The sequence below is a fragment of the Anas acuta genome, chromosome 3 (assembly GCF_963932015.1).
Source record: "Anas acuta chromosome 3, bAnaAcu1.1, whole genome shotgun sequence".
Classification (NCBI taxonomy): domain Eukaryota; kingdom Metazoa; phylum Chordata; class Aves; order Anseriformes; family Anatidae; genus Anas; species Anas acuta.
In genome coordinates this window covers 27,638,130-27,657,588 of record NC_088981.1, presented here as the reverse complement: position 1 = coordinate 27,657,588, position 19,459 = coordinate 27,638,130, and the positions used below count along the sequence as shown (strand labels likewise).

The following is a 19,459-nucleotide window of genomic DNA, read 5'->3' as shown; positions in this document are numbered from 1 at the left end:
TCATCCAAAACAAGAACCCTCCTGGTTTCTTTCCCTTCAGCTACTCAGATGACTGAAGCTGAGTTTGTTTTGAGGACAATATTCATTTGTAAGCCTCATCCCTTGAGGACTAATATTTTCCTGTGTTCTTGGACAAGAAAACATGGAAAGAGTAGGTGAAACAGAGGAACACTAACTTTTTTCAGAAATCATTCCATTGATGGTAATATTTGGGTACAAAAATATAAACATTTTTATAAATGTGATGTCCCCTTTCTGCAGTTCAAGCTATTCCCACCCAAAACATGTCTGTCTGTATCATAAGGTAAGTACAGAAAGCTAATCATTAAGAGAACAAATCTTACCTTACAGCGAAAGAAACATTATCTGAGTACCAGAAGCATAGTGATGACAGTGAATACTGAACTGTAGTTTTACTCCTGTCTTGGAGACAAAGTAGGTTCAAGAGAGAAGGAGGGGGCAAGAAAATGATCATCCTAAAATGATCTTAAAAATTAAGACAAACATTTTCTGCTGTTTTCTGCAAAGGCAAAGCCATAACTGTTGTAGGAAGTTGTATCATATCTATGTGATTTACATCAAATGCTCAGAAGTGGCTGAAAATAATTTGGACAAAAGTTTAGCATTAAGCTTTGAACACGAGAACAGAGATACTGAAGGCTTTATTCCAGTCTGTATAAAACTGTACGTTTCAACTTGCTTTTATAAAAAGAGATGACAAATCAAGTCAGACTAAAATATACAGTTGATTTTCAAACTATCTTATTGATATTGACAAGATCCAGAAGATAAATTTTGACAATGATTAAAAATGAATTCTACTGTGCATAGCATACAATTCATTCGAATATAGCTCTCTGAACATGACTATATTCAGGATGATTAAAGATTTCTTCTTCTGCTTCTGGAGTGAGCTGGATATTGTCTTTGATTGGAGACAATGGATCTGACTTTTTACAAGAAGGAAGTTTTTCATAATCTCTGTGCAAAAAAAAAGACAAAACAAAACCCAGTAATGTTAGGACATTATATGTTTCTAACTATACACCTATGAGAACATTTGGGTTGATTCAAAACAAGACCCCTCAACCCAGCTACCCACTGATCCACAAGTAAGACCAGAACAAAAGTCTATGATAGAAAGTTTTAGGTCCAATTTCACTGCTGCTGAACAACTTCACTGAAAGTTATTTAAATGGTTTCAGATATCCTATAAATAAAATTATAATTACTAGCTTTGCATTTGAAGTACAGTATGCATAACACAGAGTAGAACATGGTACATGCTTCATTAACAACTAGTCTTCTGAAGAACTGTAGTATCTTATGTATCCTGTGAATCTTGAGGTAAGGACAAAACATTTTAGTGTCCCACATGGTATTTGCCGTCAAAAAATATATTTGTCCTGAGACATAAGGCTAATTTCAAAACAACAAAAAAAAAAGCAAAAAAACAAAAGCAAAAAAGCCCCCCCAAAAAAATCAGATCTAAGTAAGTCCTGGCAGCAGGGAAAATATTTTGAGAAACAAAAAGAATCTCCTAAAAGCTAATAAACAGCTATTTTAATTACATAAAATTAAGTAATAAGTAAAAAATACACGTATCTTAATTTTATCCAGAAGAACTCCATCAATTCACTATCATGTTGAAGGCAGAACAGAACTGACAATCAACCATCCCAAAATGTAAGAGGCATACAAAGTTAAATAATAACAACCTTGCTTTCAATCAAGTCTGACAGTTTTTAATGCAGCTTTTGCATCTAGGCTAAGTCTTTCAGTGTTTGAAGTCAAACCTAATAGCAATATCTTTCATTTAAGTTATGCTACACTATCTGCACTACCTCAATAAATGGATTTTAGTCAGGAGTTCTTGCTGGTTAGAAAAAATTAATTAGAAGTAAAGAGCATATTTACCAGATATCATACTTCATGGTTATATTGAATAATAAGTGAATTGGCTCAGGCAATTAAGAACTATATGTAGAAGATATCTATCTTAAGCTGTTAACTTTACTGAATCGTTTGGAGCAAACATGTATAAAGTCTGCTTAGAAAATTTTTTCTTTGGAAAAAATTCTAAGAAGTTCATAGGCTGCTAACTAAAGGGTTAAAGCAACTTACCTTTTAAACTGGAAGTTTTTCCATAGTTCACTAATGGTGGCTTGCAGTCCCAGCTTATTTTCAGCATCACAGTGATTTCTCTTCTGCACAGGGGACAGTTTTTTTCTTAATCCACTTACTTTAGCTGGTATCAATGGCTTGAGCTTTGTCACAATATGTGACCCTACTGAACTGGATTTGTGTAAACCAGGAACCTGTGAGATTTTTAATATTAAGTTATAAATGGTTAAAATGAAAACCTATCATTTCTGTATCAGAAAAATAGATACTTACAATCACAAAAATAGAAGAGTTTTACATTGCGTTGAGATGATGCAATCTGATTAGCCCCAACAACATATTTACATAGCTTCTCTAATTGAAAATGATTTGTGCCACAGAGATAATACAGCTCTAAGAACTGGCAAAACAGCATCTGTAGGTCTGTGAATTTTAAGGAGTTGCAAAAGCACATTTATTTGAAATGCTGTTTTTAAGGTCTACTGAATATTTTTTCCACGAGAACACAACAAAAAACTTTTCAAGTCCACCTTCAGAATTTTAAGAGAAGCCATCCTTTGGTATTACTCTGAAAAGTATCAGTACCCCAAGGATTATTATACCTCCAGTCGGACATTTTTCTGTACCTGGAATTCAAAGCAGTTGTGCTTGGCTAGAACACGCATCTCAAAGGAAACCAGTCAGAAGTTTGAAGACCTCAACTAAAGCAAAATGCATTGCTTCAGTAGATAATTTATTCTAGAGATTATATATCCTTTTTATTAGAAATGCATACCTAGTTTTCAATTCTCATATCAGTTTTCAAAGCACCAAATCTGTTTCTTGCTATTTATAAGCACATAACTGATTTTGACAAGACCTAATTCCTGCATATGTTAGTTTAACTTTTTACATCTAGTGCTCCCATCCCTAACCACATTTACTTGTAGCCCTGTCAAATGCTACTCACTCTTTCCCATACTAATAAGTTACTTTTTCTCCCCTTCTGCAGTTTCATTCACAAAGAGTAATGAGTTTATTTTAACAATAAAAGAAATACACTTCAGTGTGATCAGCTGGACTTTTTCCTACTTTTGTGTACGACATTTAATAAGATAAAGATAACAAAGATGGTATTTCACTTCTTCCTATTTGTGCTATAAATACATGTATATATAACAATAATTCAATGAATGTAATGCGCTCCTAGAAAAAGTTAAAGCTTCCTTTGCCAAACAAGTTCATAAATGTCCATTTAATATTATTTATCATTTTTTGTCTTAAATATTCTTGTAGTTTTCCTCAGTTTTGGGGGAAGTATCTAATTTGAAGCACTAGAACAACATTTTACTGTCTGATCCATTCTACTACCTAATTGTAAAATACCTACTCCTCAAAAGTACTAGCTTCAAAGCAATCACTCACTTCCAGCCTGTTATTTTGTGTTTGTGATGATCAAATTAATTATTAAAATATAATAAAACAGCTGCAGAGGAAACTGAATAGTTTCCTAGTCCATAGTTTTAAAAATTTCTTATCATACATAAAGTTGGCTACATAATATTAGCATTTAGGACACATACATTTTAACTAACACCAATAATTTTCCCATTTGGACATTAAGAATGAAACATTTTGCTCTAAATTAATCAATATCTCTTTTGCTGGACCATCTAAAGAAGATAGGCACAGCTCTGCCTACCTCAGGTGCTTCTGTCAGAAAATGTAAATGCTTGCATGAGGGGAAGCTATTGACCAACTTTTATTTTATTTTTAATACAGACGTTAGAAATCTTCAAAGATCCCATATGTCAGTTCTTTCCAAAATCACATTGCATTTTGTCCCATCCTCTCACCACACACTTTCTATACAGTTGTCTGTTAATTGAAGTGACATCATTTTTACCTGAATAAACTATACAGATCTTGGAATTCCAAACAGAATTTGAAATATATTTAAAATGCATACTAAGAAGTTAGGAGAGTACTGGAAAGAATAGAAATAGATCCTAAGAACCATGCTTAACAATGTTTTGCTGTTTATCACCCCAGCTATTTCACAAAATGTGTACACTCTCCCATAATACTTCATTTCTTTCTATGGTTCTGAAGCACAGGCCTGTAAGTTAAATTAATCAAACCCAAAGGAGGCAGAGCTGCATGTTCAGTACCCATTAAAAAACTTTAAACCATATTAGATTGTTTTCTTTTTGTCAATATTAGCCTCTTTGTTGAGGTCACAATAACTTATGGAGCAATAATGAGCAGTAAAAAACATGTCTGGAATGTTTCACAGAAATGACTACAAGGTCCTAGAGAACTCATTATTTTATAGGCATTGATTAGAGAAAAGTTTGTTAGCTTTAACATTAGAATTGAGAGGCTTGGCATTTCACATTCTAGATTGGAACAGAGCAAAAGCTGACAGCTTCCCCATATCACCTCCTTCAATTATTAGATTTCACTACAGGTCAGCTATGTTATTTAAATAATTCTGATTTTGGTGATGTATGTTTTAAGTGATCATCCACTTCTTTGCTAAATCCAGAACTCACTATTTCCTTCATTACTTTCTTGTGTGTATAGTACCAGTGAAGATTTTCCTTGTTTTACACTACTAAAACAAAAGCGAAAGTGAGGCAGAAGTGGTGCTCCTCATCTCCATCCCATGCCTTCAATTCTGACTACTTGTTCCAGTGGTCTCAGTGGTGCTACAACTCACAAGAGCTTGTGAGTACAGGCGAGCCGAAGTTCCACAATTAACCTTTTGGTTGTTGTTATCAAATGACCTTTCAGTCAGGTAATTTTTCCAATCCAGCTGATTAAGTATTATTGCTAGCATATAAAGGTAGCAGAGAGAATGCATGGCCAAGAGGCCTGGTTTAAAATAACCTTACTGTCATGATGGATTTTCAGCTGATTTATATTGCCTGAAGAGCTCCAAGCATCCTGAGAATATGCTTAGATTATATGTACGTTACTTAAGTACCTTCATACCATGTATCGCCCAATATTTAATACGTTCCTTCTCTTAATATACCTTTAATGCAAGAAATGACTATTTAAGCAAAACAGATTAAACACATTAAAAGCAAAGTCATACAACTTCCAGTCTCAGGATGATTTTATTTCATTGCTTAGTCTTGCTGAAGAGAAGCAGGCAAAATGTTAATCTAATGAAAAAGCATCAGTTTTATAAATAGGTGTTTCAGAATGGAGAATATAAACATATAAGTCACAACTTAACACCAATTAATAAAGTAACCACAAGGTGCCACTATTGCATAAAACAGTACTTTTGCAAAAAGCTTGTGATTTTTAATCTATGACAAAGAAGCTAGTAGGGGTATATTTAAAAAGATGTGTCTTCTTTTGATTTAAGAATCTTTTGGCCAATTCTAAGACAACGTCTAAGGAACTAGAACACTCTCACATATTAAGGTTTTAGACGTTTTGTAATCTAGATAGATGGGTAAAGCTCTTACAAATGCCGTGAAGACAGGGAACACAAATTCATTGTTAGGCATTTAAGCAACCCCAGAGAAATAATGTTAAGGGTGCCCAACAGGAAATGTAACTAAAGTATTGACTGTGAAGGAAAGTATAGACTCAATGTGAAAGGAGAGTCAAGTGTTAAACAATGGCTATAACTAAAACAACTAAACAAGGATGCTTCATTAAAACTTTTCTAGTTTTTTAAATTTAGCCAAAGAACAGGAGACTGCTGAACCAGTAGATTCATCCATATAGTCAAATAGGATTATCTTATGTCTATCTGAACATGACTGCAATTTGCATCATAAAACTTAAATATTTAGCATATCAGAGGAAAACTATTAAGACTTTTTCTTTATCTTGGCTACTTAATTTATGCTGAAGTGTTTAAAACCCCCCAAAGTTGCAACCACATTAGTCACAGGGGGCCTGGTTATATTTCATCTCAGCTCTGATACAGATGAGTAAAAAAGCAATTTTCTTTTGCTAACAGGCAAACATTGTTAAATATTCATTCTAGAATTTTTAGTGAAAGATCTAGAAAGAGACTACTTCTACTGAACATTGAAAATAAATGGTAAAATTAAAGGAATTCTTACCTTGATCTTTGCTACCATATTCTTTCTGTCAGTTTGAACAGCAGAAGTTACTGGAGGCCTCTGAGTACCTCGATTATCAGCCAGTTTTGAAGTAGAGCCAAATTCCTTCAAAAAAGAGAGTCATTTGACTTTAAAACACCTTTTTACATTGTGTATGTTTTTATATCCACACATCTATAAACTATAATGCATGTTTTCAGCAATTCTAAGAACTTATACAAAACCCTGAGCATATTTTTAGTAAGAAACACTATGCTGACACACAAGCTGAGAGGACTTCAACAATTACAAAAACAGAATACAAGCATGCCAACCACTGCAATGTTACACAATGGAGAGACTAAATACAAACGTGAAGAACAGACTTGATTTAAGCTAGTAAGTCAATCTATACTATGCGAGTATAATAAAACGCTGAAGAGTTGTGTGACCAGGAGTTACATAATCTGCAGAGTATCAATTAAAGAGAACTTCACAGCCTAATTTCTTTCTTAATGAAAAGTAAAAGCAAATGCTAAGAAGTCTTGTTTTCTTACTTCTGTTTCTGAATTGTTGTTACATGATTGTGGCGTCTTTGGAGACTCCAAGTTACATTCTGATGGCTCACAAGACCCTTGAGACTGCAAGGAACAGTTCAGTTCTGTTAAGGGGGAGGATTCTTCATCAGATTCACACACCACCCCACTCTCTGCTTGTACTCCATTAATGTCATCTGCCTGAGATGCCACACAGTTGCTTTTCTGTTGGTCAAAATGCTGTGAAGATACAATATGAGATACAACAGGATTTCCTGAATTATTTCCAAGGCTACTGAACCACCGGAAGCAACTTCTCTGTGTTTCCCCAGGAAGCAATGAGGTAGTCCTTGTTTTTTCAATTCCTAAAAGCAGAGAAGCATCTTCAGCTACGGGTTTTGCCTCCAGTTTCTTGCAATCCCCCTCAACATCTTGAATTTGATCACTGTCATCCTTTGCTCTACAATCAAGCTCATCTGCTTCATTGCAGAAAAACCTAAGGAGGAAAAAAAAAAAGTTAAATATAATACAGGTGAAGGCAACAAAGAAGGAAGTCACTGCAAAAGGAGTATTTCGTCTAAAAATCCAACAGTTACTTCTATACATCCATTGGATTTTTGAATTGCACTTGCAGACAAGATTGTTTTGACCATGGGCAAGTAACTATGGTCTTAATCTTCTAGTCCTTCCTGACAACACTTAAAAGACAACAGTAAAGTCATTCTGTCAACTTATGTTTCACTAGAAAAAACATCTGTAAATGCATCGTTCATTGACTAAAGATACCAACTAGTAAGTCCTTCACCTGAAAGACTTAGGAATCCTACAAAATTTAAGGGTATATTTATTAGTCGTTATAAAGCTAAGTAGTGATGAAGCTACACTGCTTCTTATTGAGGAATCCCGAATTTGTTCTCATTCTATGGCAGCAGCTTTGAAGGGCTTTTTTTTTTTTTAAAAAAAAAAAAACAAACAAACAACAAAAAAACCTGAGCATTTATTTGGAGAAAAAGCTACCACCACTGACAATTCTTAATCTTTGATGCAATGTAACAAGTTTCTGAGCTCAGGAGGGTGCAAGTTAGAAAATGTCAGTATAAAATTATTTTACCAAGTTAGACATCTTTGAAACATTGAAATCTTTAGATTATTTATGGTACAAATCACAGTAAGACAGAATTGTGATAATCATTTGTAAAAACAATTCAAGTAGTTGTAGTCAAACACAACCAACAAAAAACCAGAGAAACACAAAGTTCCTCTTCTCAAAGTGCTGGTGCAGAAATAAGGAGCATTATCTGAATGGGAATGGGTAAAAAGAGTTGTCAGACAGTATGACCAGGTATGGCTTTGAAACAAACAAAAAAACAATGTAAATATGTCAATACACAAGTAGCTGCTTGATTATGTGGCACAAAGAGGCAGCATTTCTTCTTATTAAAAAAATATAGTTATCACATGACCCGTAATAGTACTGCCAATTCCTAGCTAACTGATATCCAGAAATTAGACTGTATTGAATCGCTTCATAGCCTTCATTACTACAGTAAAAAAGTTGACATTATGTAACTATTTATGATATCTTTACTTATATATCTCACATACTTCATGTCTAGCACAAGGAGTTCTCCATCTCAGCTCAAGGCTACAGGTGCAAAAAACAAATGAAGTACTGTTTTTCTCTTTTTCAGTACTCCAGTTATTTCAACAACCAGGATATCAAATAGTATCTTGATACTTATTGAAATACATGATGCAAGCATACCTGCTTCTTGTTCCTGGAACAACTACAGCATCCCTCTGCTTGTTTTTCCTTTGCAGAAAGGAAGCAAATGTATTTCTAACTCTGGGCAGTGAGTTAGAGTTTTCTTTTGTGGTGGAATTCCCTGAAGAATCACTGCTTTGTATTGCAGAGACATTATTTTGTGGCTGAGCATTTTCATCATTTCCCTTGAATTTTTTTGCTTTTGAAAATGAATACTGGTTCAACAGATCTCCATCTGAGAGTTCTTCCAAATCTAAAGACAATTTAAGAATCACTGTAGAAGCTTGTTCTAGAATTAAATAGTTATGAAAAGACTGAACATCACGTTATTTAACCTCACAGCCCTATTCTTGACAATACAGTTCAGAAATCTTTAAACACAGTTGTTTTCTAGTATATAGGCTTAAAGTAACTTTTTAGGCTTAAAGTAACTTTTAAAAAGGTAGATGGAGCAAAGGCGTAACAGCTGAGATTAAGAAGAGTGCACATTATAATTCAACTTTAAGTTTCCTTTAAGAATACTGAGCTAAAAGTACGTTGCTATTGAACCAGTTAATTTTGATAAACAATGGAATAGAAAAGTACCAGGAGTAACAAAGGAAAAGAAGAAACCCTAGTAACATCTGAAAGAAGGATGCAGACGAGAAAATACTTGAGAAGAGAAAGAAGAAAAGAAAAAGGAAGAAAAAGAAAATAGTTAACCTATCAAGTGAAGTACAATGGAAGCAGAGAGCTCTTTCTATAAATAGCCAACAGAGTATTTCAGCCCATATAACTTAGGTGTCCATATAACTTGTCTTTTGTATACAAAAGACAAGATAGCACAGATCTACAACTTCAGAAAACTGGAGCAAAAGGTACCAAGGGAACTAGGCAGCACAGTGTTAGAAGAGTACAGAAAACTAAGTTTTCTATGCAGCTAAATCTCATCTCTATGAAAGATAACCATTTTCATTTCTTTGCATACTATTAAAAGATATAAATTAAACCCAAAATAGCTAAAAAATTGAGCAAATTGTATTAAAAATAATTGCAGTTAAGGACAAAATTGTATAACAAGTCAGTGCAAAAATAAACTGCTACAGAAAGTTTGCTGCCAAACTGGATTGTTACTTAGGCTTTTATATTATTTTTTTCAGTCTTGCAGATCGTTAAAAACAGAACACAAACAACAGAAGTTAAAAGTTTTATACCTCCTATTCTATAGGAGATATAGAATATACCTATAGAATCCTTTCTTCTCTACTACATTCTATTATTTATTAAATAAAAACATACCACTTCTTCGTCTTTTCGTTAAGAGCTCTTTGCTTGGAAATTTTAACCCTTTGATACTGATTTTCTTCTCAGTGCCTTTGGTTGTTGATTTCTCAGGTAAATGAGTTGTATGAAGAACAGTATCTGTACTAGGGTCAAGCTTGTAGTCTCTGCTCCAAATGCTATTTATATGATTAGCATGTCTGTCATTCCAGTCACGACTTCTCTGCTGCATAGGCTACAAAAAAAATTGTAAGTCAGAAATAGGCTTATAAATTTGCCTTCTAAGTAAGACTTCCTGATTTGGCGTTTAAGGGCATTTTGACATTTGTACAACCATTGCTGACATGGCTACTCTACACAAACATTTTCTCTTTGTTCCCACATTTCTTACATTTTTTTCCCCATCTGTGCTGCCATGAATTCTTTATTCCTATATGGCACAAGTGACTTACTGTTCTTCTCAAAGTTAGAGGTTTACCTCTATTCTAAAAGAATAATTTGGGAAAATACTATCCTCGTGATAATATATACTTGAAAGAAATACGCACCCCTAATCACTTTGAGATTTTTCTTTTTCAATTAGTTACTTCTATAAACAGGATTAAGGATTTACTGAAACTGTCTGAAAGTAAAACAAAGTCAAATGCCTTAAAGAGTATGAATTTACTCTTACAGAGAATGAGATCTAAGAATTTTGTAAGCCACTGGTCACCTGATTTATGGTCATCTTCTCTGGATGCCCCAATACAAACATTTAGCTAATTTAATCGAGATTAAGTCTTCTACTGTAAATGAACACAGTCAAGACAGAAGATTAAACAAAAATCCCAAGTCTCACATACTTCAAAGTTCTCCATTAACAGCTTCCCATGCCCTGGATTTTTTTATTACTATTATTTTTAAGGTAAGAATAGAAAGATGTAGGCAGTTATTCAAAGAAGATCTCAAGGTATTTTATTGTTCCTATTATTGTTTACTAACTACTTTAGTAGTTAGTAGTTTAGTTAGTAAACTGTTGTTTACTAACTTTGTTTACTAATATGTACATTAAGGAGGTTTAGAAATCACTTAATTGTGCAAAGGTGCAGTCTAGGCTGCACAATTATTTACGTAAACTTTCTCATCTTAGATGAGAATAAAGTATTACATGACAAGAATCCATTCAGGATTATTCTGCACGTAACCAAATCATTTCTCTTGACCACTTACTTTCCTAGATATTTAAGGTGTTCAAGTGCCAATTAGGTCAGAAATATTTATCTGCCTACTTTTTTCACAAACTGCAGAGACTTTAAAGCAAAATGAAGAACTACACAAAACTAGGATAAGAACATGATGGCAAAATTTGCCATTGTCAAAATAAGCAGTGACCCAAGAACTAACAATTAAAACAAAGGAATAGAGTCAGAAAATAATTAAAAAGCATGTGTTATCAGAACAGCAATCCCTCGAAAAACAATGGCTGTTAAGGCCATGCCCTTTTATTTACATTTTTCAGCATCTTTTAGATGATATACTAAGAGATTTTACTGGTTATAACTATTAAAAATATAAATTTCAGTTTTCAGGTGGCATACGAACAGTTCATTTTTCGAGAGATTGCAAAACTGCCAGAATGCATCAGCATCTGGCGTTACCTTGTGGTCTCTTCAGATGTCTATTTTACAACTTGTTGTAAAGTCAACAGTAACTGCTGTTGTTAACTGTTTTCAGTAATTACTATTAAGAGGTTTTTGAAGATGCTGAAAAGGTTTGTAGGCTAGGTGTCACTTCAAAGACTTCTGCATCTGCAAATATGAGTATGCTACTAATAATCTGAAATTAAAAGAGTGAAACTTTTATGTTGGATTGTTCTTTGAATCATACTTAGTACGTTTGTTGAAAAATACAATTTCTGTCATAACAGAATATCTGTAACTGCCAAGTCAGTTGCAGGTAACATTCAGCTGTATTTTTCCATGAACGTTTACTTTCAAACTCATGTCATTATCTTAGTATATAGCTTTAGAACAAAGGTTTTACCTGTGCAGTATCAGGGTTATAGTTATCGATGCGTTCCATTGTATCAATATCAATATTGCCGATGGCAATTTGAAAAGCAGTAGTATCACCAAAGTGTCTGTCCCCATTGCATTAAAGGAAAATATCTGAGTATCACAATAAATTTCAAGAAGTGTAGCATTAAAGTCAGAACAGCTGCTTTCAATTTTGAAAGTGTTATTACTACTAGCCTACTTAATCTGATGCAACAGCAATCATAATAGATCTGTAGTGCTTGGCAAACCTGTAAAGTTGAAAGGAAAGCCTTCAATCATTAACTGAAAAGTTGCCATCTTTCTTCTTAGCCTCTGGAAACACCAGAGATTAATCAGCTTGAAAAACATACAAAACTAGTAGTTACTTAAATGGTCTTCTTTCTTCATTTTCCATGAGGACATTTCTGACACAAGTAGTCTTCCTACAAAGCAAGTAGCATTTCACTATCTAGTCGAACAGTGAACGCATAGATTAGGCGCTTACAGCAAGAATTAGAGTGGCAGAGGTAACATACAACACAGGCACAAACTAAAAACAGTCATGAAGAATTTAAACCACCGAAACATAACCTGTGTTTAAGAAATTGTGGTCTACATCTTCAGAGAGACAGCTTCAACTTAAAATGATAGTAATTAATTGAATATTAAGAAATGACCTATGTTTAAAAAAAAAAAATAGACCAGAGCAAAAGAGAAGGAAAAACAACCTTTATAAGACTGCATGCAGGCTTTAGCCAATAGCAGAGGCACAATGGAAGAAAATGTAAGACACCACAACCGTTCCCACCTATTTTGCCCCCACTATTTCATTACAGAAAGGATACCGTCCTGCATAAATTAGTGTTTCTGGATCAATATCATCAGCATACGCATTCAGAGGAACTAATTTTCTGTTGACAGGATCAAAAACTAACTGATAAAGGAATGTATTATTGGCACGTGTAAAGCCCTGTATGTATTCTTCTGATACGGTTATATTCATCTTCAAGTAATGCCCCATTTTCTTAATAACCTGTCCAAAAAACACAAAACAAATCTGCTTAACTGCTGCATTTAAACAAATACAATTCCAAAGGTATCTTTAAAAATATTATTCCAAGACCTTCAGAGTCTTAAAGAGAATTTCAGTTTTAGCACATAATAGAAGCATTATATGAAGACAAATACAGTCCTCGAGAAACTCAACATCCACAAAAAGGTAATTACTAGATATCTTTGCTTGCCCTTAAATGTATGATGTGTTCTGTAGCCAAAAAAAAAACCAACTTAAACTAGATAGGGGATGAGAAAAGGGGTAAGGGGGAAGTCTTGTACAATATAAACAACTTAAAGTGGCAAAACAGTCACAGAAATAACACAACCCAAGTAATAAAGTCCTCTGGTCCAAGAAATAAATATGAAATCTGAATAAGAATGCAAAGTGTCTCCTTAAGGTATATTTGTTAAAATTAATGGATAACCAATTTTGTAATTTATATTACCAGAAACTGAAAGCAGTATGTGGATGCTTTTAGCGTACGAAAAAGATGAATTAGTCACATTTTTCCTGTTACTGGCCATAAAAATACAGATTTATTCAGTAGTCCCTCCTATACATTGTTACTGAACCACACCTACAATAAGTTCCTAATAATTCACTGACTACTGCATTTTTCTATTCCATAAAAGGCAGATTATATTGTTTTGAAGATCAATTCTGTCATACTGCCAGAGACAAGAATCTTTTATTCTCCCCAGATAAAAGAAACAGTTGTATTGGGTCATGTATTCTAAATACAGGCCATTTACTAATCTTAGTAAGAGATACCAGTTCTGATGGGCACTGTTGGACTACCTTGCATCTTTTGACTTTCCAGAAACACTGCTGGGAAATAGCAGTGAGGAGTCATGTAACAATGTACTAGGTGAAAAGCTTTTCAAGTGAAATACTGCCATTGTGCTCACAAAAAAGCAAAAGTACATTAGCTTAAACAAAATTATTGGAATGGGAAGATTTCAGTTTCTTTTCTACTTCCACAGTTACTTGGATGTATGTTCTACATTACAAAACATTTTAGAACATAAAAACATGCAAGAGAAAAAACACTGAAGCATACATGTAACTTAAGATGATAATGCAGAAAGTTAGACTGCATAGTAAGTAATTTTTGGATTAGATTTACCTGCCTCCGGGACAGGCATGTAAAGTACTTTTCTTAATAGCTCAAACTATTCTCCATTACTGTCTACACAGAAGTTATTCCCACTCTTAGCATCTGTGATTCTTAATATTAGAATTGCTTTCATTACATACATTGAAGGAAAAAAAATATCTTATTTTGCACTATACTATTTTTGATATAATAGAAAGACATTATGGAAAAAATGTCTGTGTCAAGATACAGATAAGTAAACACAAGAAGTCAATAAAATAAAATTCACTGTCCTATCCCTCCTCCAGAGAAATAAGAGGGTACTTTAGGTACTGGAAGGCTATGTTCTTCTCAAAACAGAGAAAGCCAAGAACCGCACGTTTTCAATTCCGTGTTAACACCAGAAACACGGATACAAACTCCCCAACACAGAATGCTAAACACAATACCCAACACAGAGTGCTAAAGCAAGATTACCTTTATAATATCTGGATTGTTAGCAAGTTTTAGCAACTTGCATGCTTTAACTAAACCAATTCCATGGATTGATGGCAGGTAGTCACAACCAGAAAGAATACACATGTAGCGGAATTTCTCTTCTGTGAAAATGTTTCCAAGCTGCTTGCAGTTTCCTAATCGAGCTTGATCTATCTCTAGTCCATTTCCAAACTTGTCAATTTTCAAGAACACCTGGAAATTAAGAGGAAGGGGAAAACAATGATTTTCACCTGTATAAGATCATTGTTCCATTTGTACATATGCTAGTTTGTCGCACTTGATGGAAATAACAGAGGTGGGTGCTATTCTTATCTCTTCAGTTTCCCTGAAATATTGTAACGGAGTAAAGTCAAACATATTTAGTAACTTTGAACTCTGCTTTTAACGTATCAGTGAGAGATAAGGGCTCTTAAAGTTTTCTTCCTTACCTTTTTACATCCAAAAGCTAAAAGATCAGAATCTTCTGTAATTATGGCTTGAACCAAGCCAGCCTTATTAAGATAAGCCAACTGAGCATCAGCTTCATAAGGAGCCACAATGCAATCAACTCCACGGGTTCGTGCAGCCTGTACATAAACAGGAAACAAACCAGCATTTAACAGCAATTTTCAGCAATCACCTTATACACCTGGAAACAAAAGAACTCCTACTTCAAAGAACTGAAACACTGATTTTTATTTTCTAATCACTCCTTATGTCCTTCACCAATTAAAGCCCAATTTTCCACATTTAAAATTCAAGTTTCAAGGAGTTCAGACCTATACAGACTGATCTACAAAAACAGCCTTTCCTGCATTTGTCTGTAACACTGCCCATACTGACCACAGCTGCAAGCTTCAAACTCATACACATTATAGTTTGGACAAAGAGAACAGCAGTAAACAAGCGTAATATTTTGAAAGGCTTTTAAGCAGCCAAAAACTTATCCATAGCCTAGTTTCAGGAACTATCCTGAGGTGGGTGTTTAAGGAGTCTCATATCTTTCATGGCAGAAAGAAAATTCTAGATGCTATTAAAGTCGGTTTATGGCTTTAAGAAGAGTTGTATTTTAATTGACAAGTCACTACTATTTACAAAACTGGGCATGATAAACCTAAAGCAAAGTTAAATTTAACTACACCTAGCATAACTCAGTGTATGCAGTACAGTTACAGACCAAGAGACAGGAGGTGTGGGGAATATCTTTCTTGCCTATGGAGATGAAGTAGTGGTGTAGCCATACATAGCAGAGTAAGACATCCTACTAATTGGATTTTTTTCAACTGTTGATTGCAGCAGCATCAGCAACTTACTTTAATGACTTCATGAGCCATAGCATGAGTAACATTTACACTGCGTGCAAAACATTCCCTAGCTTCTGAAAGTTTCCCTTCCCGCAACAACTGCTTCCCCTTCAGAAGACCAGCTTGACGCTTCCTGAAAGATAAATAAAAATATCCACCAACATCTGATTATTTTCACTTAGAAGAACAGTTATTATAGAGGACTAAAGAGTTACTGTTGGGAAATGGGGAAAAATTGTTTCACAGCTGAGCACTTCCCTAGTCTATTCTACTGTGTAACATTTGAAGAGTAACTGCAAGTCACTGTATCACAAAAAATGCTTAGATTGGCACATTGAAATACATAGTGAGAAAACAGTGACAACTCAGACCAGCAATGAATAGGAAGAGTTGCACCCATACTTGGGATGCAATAAAAAAATCTTGGGGGTATGTCAGATACTCACTGGTTTGGAGGAGGGAAGGCATTGTTTATTTTGTTTCAAACACTGGAAATTGTTTGCTCCACACTGAAGGAAACATATGCCCAGAAGAACTGATAAGTAAAATTCTCACAGCTTCAGTGAGATGTCCAGATATATACAGACAATCCTGAATCCAAATTGGAAACCAGTTTATCTGATGATTTGTAGACAATGAGGAAGATGGTATCGATTTTAGGTAAAATTGTATCAGGAATAAATATTTTTGACCAGAGAGATCATAAGAGTGGATTCAACTGAAAGCTTTTAACACATTACAGGAAGTAATGCTCAGAGATTTGCTTCCTTCCTCTATAAAAGTGCTTTCATTTATGAAGTGCATTTCTATTTTTGGAATAAAACCTCTAAGAAGAGGCTTGTATGATTTTAAATGTAAATTAAGTGAAGTAACGCTATATTGCAGAAAAGTTTACCAAAGATTACTACCTAACAAGTCTGAAGTTTCTCCATCTATGAAAATGAACGGTAATGTTAAACATGCTACTTTACTCGCAAATCAATACTTACTCTCGTCGCGCCTTTTCCACTTCCTTTTTAGAAGGTATGGTGCATCCATCAAATACCAAAATTGGTTTAATTCCAAATGAGAGCAGCATATCAACAAGTTTCATACAGAAAGCTACATAACTGTATCAACAACAAGAGTAAGAGAAGAAAAATAAACTTTATTTTTCAAAGATTTTAATTGGAAACATATTTCCCTAGCACCGCATGAAGGATAAGAGCACACAAATGCTTTAAGAAATTCATGCTTCATCTCCCAGCTCAAAACCGGACAGACTGCTGCTATTGTGGAAAATACCATAAGAACTCAAGCAGCATTCAATTCAATTTTGCTACAGTAGGATGCACACTACCAAAGTTTGCAAGTTTCAACATGGATCATCTTTTCAGTTTTAGCAATGGGCAGGGAAACAGTCAGCAGATGAGCACAGTATGTTGTCTTTCCCTGAAGTCTTTTGAAAGGCACAGTAAATGAACTTTTGTGGAGTGGAGAAGCGACAAGGTATGAAACCTCTCTTCATGGAACTATCTGCTTCTTGCTCAGATGGTGGATACGTGCTATGGACAGAAAAAATCTGTACAAGATCATTTCATCAGTAACTAAAGTCAATAGCAGCTATAAGCAGTAAGTGCATTACAAACTACGATGATCAGTGAAAAGGTTTTTCACGTTTCTTTCAAGGACAGAGTTTAAAACAGCAACAGCAGCCTTTCTATCACTAAGGGGGAAGGGAGGGGAAGAAATGGGACACAGGAGCATTTATTCTGAGAATACAAGCATGGAAAAAGCTGGATTTAGAGCTACAAAACAAACCCAAAAATAATAATGATTTTTTAAAAAACAAAGGTGAATAGGCTTGTAGCTATATAATAACTCAATTCAGACGAAATTTAAAGCACGAAAGGGATTTTCACACTACTGTTAAAGTGCCAATCCAAGATCAGTGATCACAGGCACATGGAAAAATATGTATTTTTAATTAAATACATTTAGTTATGTTCAATCATTCCATGACTTTCTACAATTATAACTTTTTTTTTCCTGCCTGCCAATTTATTTTAACTGAACTATATTACTCTCAGAACTCCAAGGGATTTCCACTATCTTTAAAGGCAGGTAGCAGAGGTGTATGAAAATCTACAATTCTTCTAATCAACAGATGTAAGAATTAAAGATTTGAATCAATTTGTGAACTATCAACTCTCTCATCTCCAACCAGACATTTAATAAAAATCTCATAGATAAAGCCTAGTCCAGACTAACTAGTGTTGTTTTATTTCTGAATAGATAAAGATTCATATTTTTTTTTTTCCCCCCATCTAAAACTCAGTTTTCCAAAGAGATGGCAAAAACACATGCAAATCTGACCCAGGCTCCAAAGCTGGACTTGAATCATGGCCACGATTTTTATTCATTTCCTTTCTTAAAGGTATGGTAATATAAGTGAAAATTATAAGTGAAAATGTGAAATTCGCATTACGGTAGAAGAGCTACTGATGCTAAAAATATTATATATTAAGCAAAAAAAACTAAAAATCAGTGCAGGATACTTTATTTGGAGCACAACACGCCTATCTGAACGCCTTGGTATTGTTACAAGGTTTCATCACACAGCAGCATTTATAGCCACTTTGTTCAAATAAGGTTCCTGGAAATAGCACTGTATGTGAGACATGATTTACATCTACAGAACCTCAGAGCGATTAGGCTTTTGGGACGTGCTTGGGGGGGGGGGGGGGGGGGGGCATACGACCCAAAAACTTCGCTTATTTGCGTTTATATCTTAAAATGTTTTAGCTTATATTCCCCCACCCAGTATTTACTGGGATATATATTCCGCCCAGCTGAAGCTGAAAAGGCTACGTACTTACAGCCAGCATTCCCACTTCCAAAAATCGCTACTGGGAGCGGGAGCTCAGCAGCCACAGTAGCTTCACCTCAAGCTAACGCGCCTCTAGCCCGTATAACGGCCACGCGCGAGGCGCTAACAGCCACTTACTGATCCGTCGGCTCCCCCTTGGCCAGCTTCTCGGCGCAGGCATAGGCGCCTTTGTGCAGCCAGCAGTAGGTGTCCACGGCCACCGCCTGCCCCCGGTACTTCTTCACGTGCGCGGGCTCGGCGGCCTCCTTCAGGAACTGCAGCAAGCCCTGGATCCCCATGGCGCTGCCCACGCCGGCCCGGGGAAGCCCGAAGCGTTCGCGGGGCCCCCCGAAGACCCGGGCGGCGGTCCCGGCTCCCTGAGGGGGGACGAAACGGCCCCAACCGCCGCCAGCCCCGCGCGCCGCGGCCTCGCTGCGGGGGGAAAGGGGAGGCCGGGGCGCTGCCCGCGCAGCGGCCGTACGGGGCTTTCAAGCAGCGCGCGCTCAGCCCTCGCCCCGCCCTCCCCGCGGCGGACTACAGCCCCCGGCATGCCCCGCGAGGCGTCGGGGTGGCCGCCATTTGGAGGCGGGGGGCGGGAGCGGAGCTTGTTATGGGGCTGGGGGGCGTGAGTGGGGGGGCGGTGGCCGCAGCGCTCCGTAACGCTGCTTGTCTGCGCCTGGAGAAAAGCACGGGCAACGTCCTGCAAATGTTGGGCCTTTGCAGCGCTCAGCATGTGTGTTTTGTTCTTTTTATCCCGGCTGTCTGGTCACGGGTTTACCCTGAGATGTAGAAATTATTTTCTGGTAGTAAGAAGTTAAAATAAAAAAAAAAAAATACAGAAAAAACAACTTAAGTGTAATGTATTTGTGTCCGTTGCCTCATCAAAATGCCTAGACGTAAAGAATCTAAACACTAAAAATGCTAA

At 35.8% G+C, this 19,459-nt stretch overlaps 1 protein-coding gene across 2 annotated transcripts; it reads right to left on the bottom strand.

The window, feature by feature from the left end:
* Positions 1 to 643: 643 nt before the first annotated feature.
* On the bottom strand, positions 644 to 19,073 carry EXO1 (exonuclease 1). Of its 2 annotated transcripts, none has more exons than XM_068676300.1 (13): positions 18,673 to 19,073; positions 16,676 to 16,795; positions 15,696 to 15,819; positions 14,832 to 14,969; positions 14,383 to 14,595; positions 12,598 to 12,785; positions 11,760 to 11,856; positions 9,759 to 9,972; positions 8,478 to 8,730; positions 6,734 to 7,208; positions 6,198 to 6,302; positions 2,125 to 2,318; positions 644 to 981 (listed from the first exon to the last, which is right to left on the bottom strand). In XM_068676300.1, exons 1-13 carry the CDS (start codon positions 18,831 to 18,833, stop codon positions 840 to 842), a joined length of 2,424 nt encoding a protein of 807 aa, XP_068532401.1. In that variant the 5' UTR covers positions 18,834 to 19,073; the 3' UTR covers positions 644 to 839. The 2 variants fall into 2 exon arrangements, with proteins under 2 accessions (XP_068532401.1, XP_068532400.1); XM_068676299.1 differs by having other exon boundaries at positions 9,756 to 9,972; positions 18,673 to 19,069.
* Positions 19,074 to 19,459: the final 386 nt, after the last annotated feature.